General features: G+C 60.1%; 1 protein-coding gene across 1 annotated transcript in view; it reads right to left on the bottom strand.

Moving 5' to 3' along the window:
• Positions 1 to 774: 774 nt before the first annotated feature.
• The window catches only part of SBK3 (SH3 domain binding kinase family member 3), a 3,600-nt gene continuing 2,872 nt past the window's right edge, over positions 775 to 1,502 (bottom strand). Inside the window, exon 4 of the mRNA XM_006915975.1 lies at positions 775 to 1,464. Coding sequence (XP_006916037.1) covers positions 775 to 1,464 — 690 coding nt within the window. The remainder of the gene's footprint in view (positions 1,465 to 1,502) is intronic.

Below are 1,502 nucleotides of genomic sequence, written 5' to 3'. Positions count from 1 at the left end.
CATTCGTCCAAGCTCAGAAATTCACTGTCAAACACTGGATTCTCCCTCTTTAACCAGTGCTTCCGCCAACGACCTTCTTGTGTCCCAGGGTTCAGCCTAGGACACCACTCTGTGTTTAGTGAACTCGCTTTTTAAAATCTGTGCATTTGCCTGCGTGTGTGTGCACATGTGTGAGTGTAGATTTAGGTCTAGAAAGGGTGAGTGGTTCCATCAGTGTCGCCTGGAGCACAGGGACGTGGGGGAGGTGGGGGGCGAGGTTGCCATGGTGTCAGATCCTGAAAGCCCAGGTTTGGTGCCATGGACAGTGGGGGTCATACAAGGCCTTAGAGGAGAGCAGTGACCTCATCGGAGCTGCATGTCCCCACATTCAACATGTCCCCACAGTGCAGAAACGTTTCTACAGGGGAAACGATGCCTTTGTTTGAGCAGACACATTCAGGACAGAAGGAAATGGAGGGTCCTTGAGGGAGGAGGGGCTGGGGACCCGAACCCCCAGGTCTGAGGGAGGAGGCTGGGGGCCTGGACTGTGGTTTTGAGGGAGGAGGCTGGGGGCCTGGACACCTGGGTCTGAGGGAGGAGGGGACCAGGGTTCTGGACTCCCAGATCTTGAGCTGGGAGGGGAACTGTGCAACCAAGCCCAGTCTTCAGTAGGGGGAGATGTGATCTGTTCCATCTCTGTCCTCCTGGGAGCAGCTGTCTCTCCATCCAGGTGGCTGTGGAGGCTGGGGGAGGGGCCTTTGGCTTAGGCTCTGGCCACCTGTCTCAGTCACCTGGTCAGGGAGTTTCCTCATCTGTCCCCATGCTCCCCCCACCTTTGTCATCCTCCTGCTCCTCCTCTGTCAACTCCTCCAGGCTCGATCCCCCCTCTTCCTGCTGCTCCCCATCCTCACCAGACATATTCCCTAAGCCCCCAGGTCTCCCTCTGTTCCCCCCCAACCCCCAGTCATCCCCTAGGAAGTTCAGGATGGCCAGTGGGGAGCTCCTCATCTCAGGATCCAGGTCCAGAAGCCCCTGGAGCAATGCCAGAGCCGGGGGTGCAAACTGGTTCCAAGGGGGTGGTGGTTGACGTGGCTGGGGCCTGGTGGTCATCCAGCCAGCAAAGGCCTCAAACTCTGGGTCAGGGGCCAGGGCCACATCCCAGGGGAAGCAGGCCATGGCAGCACAGAAGAGAAGCACCCCAAGGCCCCAGGAGTCCAAAGACGGTCGCAGGGGCAGGGTATTAGGTGGCAGCAGGAGACAGAGCTCGGGTGGGGCGGAGGGCAGGGGCCCTGGGGGGGCGGGAGTTGGACTGCCCTCGGGCCGGGTCAGGCCCAGGTCTCCTAGGGCCACACGGCTGCAGGCAGGGTCAAAGACCAGCACGTTGTCTGGCTTCACATCAGCGTGCACCAGTCCCCGGCTGTGGAGGAAGTCCAGGGCTCCAGCCAGCTGGGCCACCACCCGCTTCACCAGCAGTTCGGGAAGTCCCTGGGGTAAAGGAGAAAAGGTGCTAGTAAGGGTACCTT

The sequence above is a fragment of the Pteropus alecto genome, unplaced genomic scaffold (genome assembly GCF_000325575.1).
Source record: "Pteropus alecto unplaced genomic scaffold, ASM32557v1 scaffold326, whole genome shotgun sequence".
NCBI classification, from domain to species: Eukaryota; Metazoa; Chordata; class Mammalia; order Chiroptera; family Pteropodidae; genus Pteropus; species Pteropus alecto.
The sequence above is the reverse complement of the archived record's forward strand: the minus strand, read 5'-3'. Positions and strand labels throughout refer to the sequence as shown.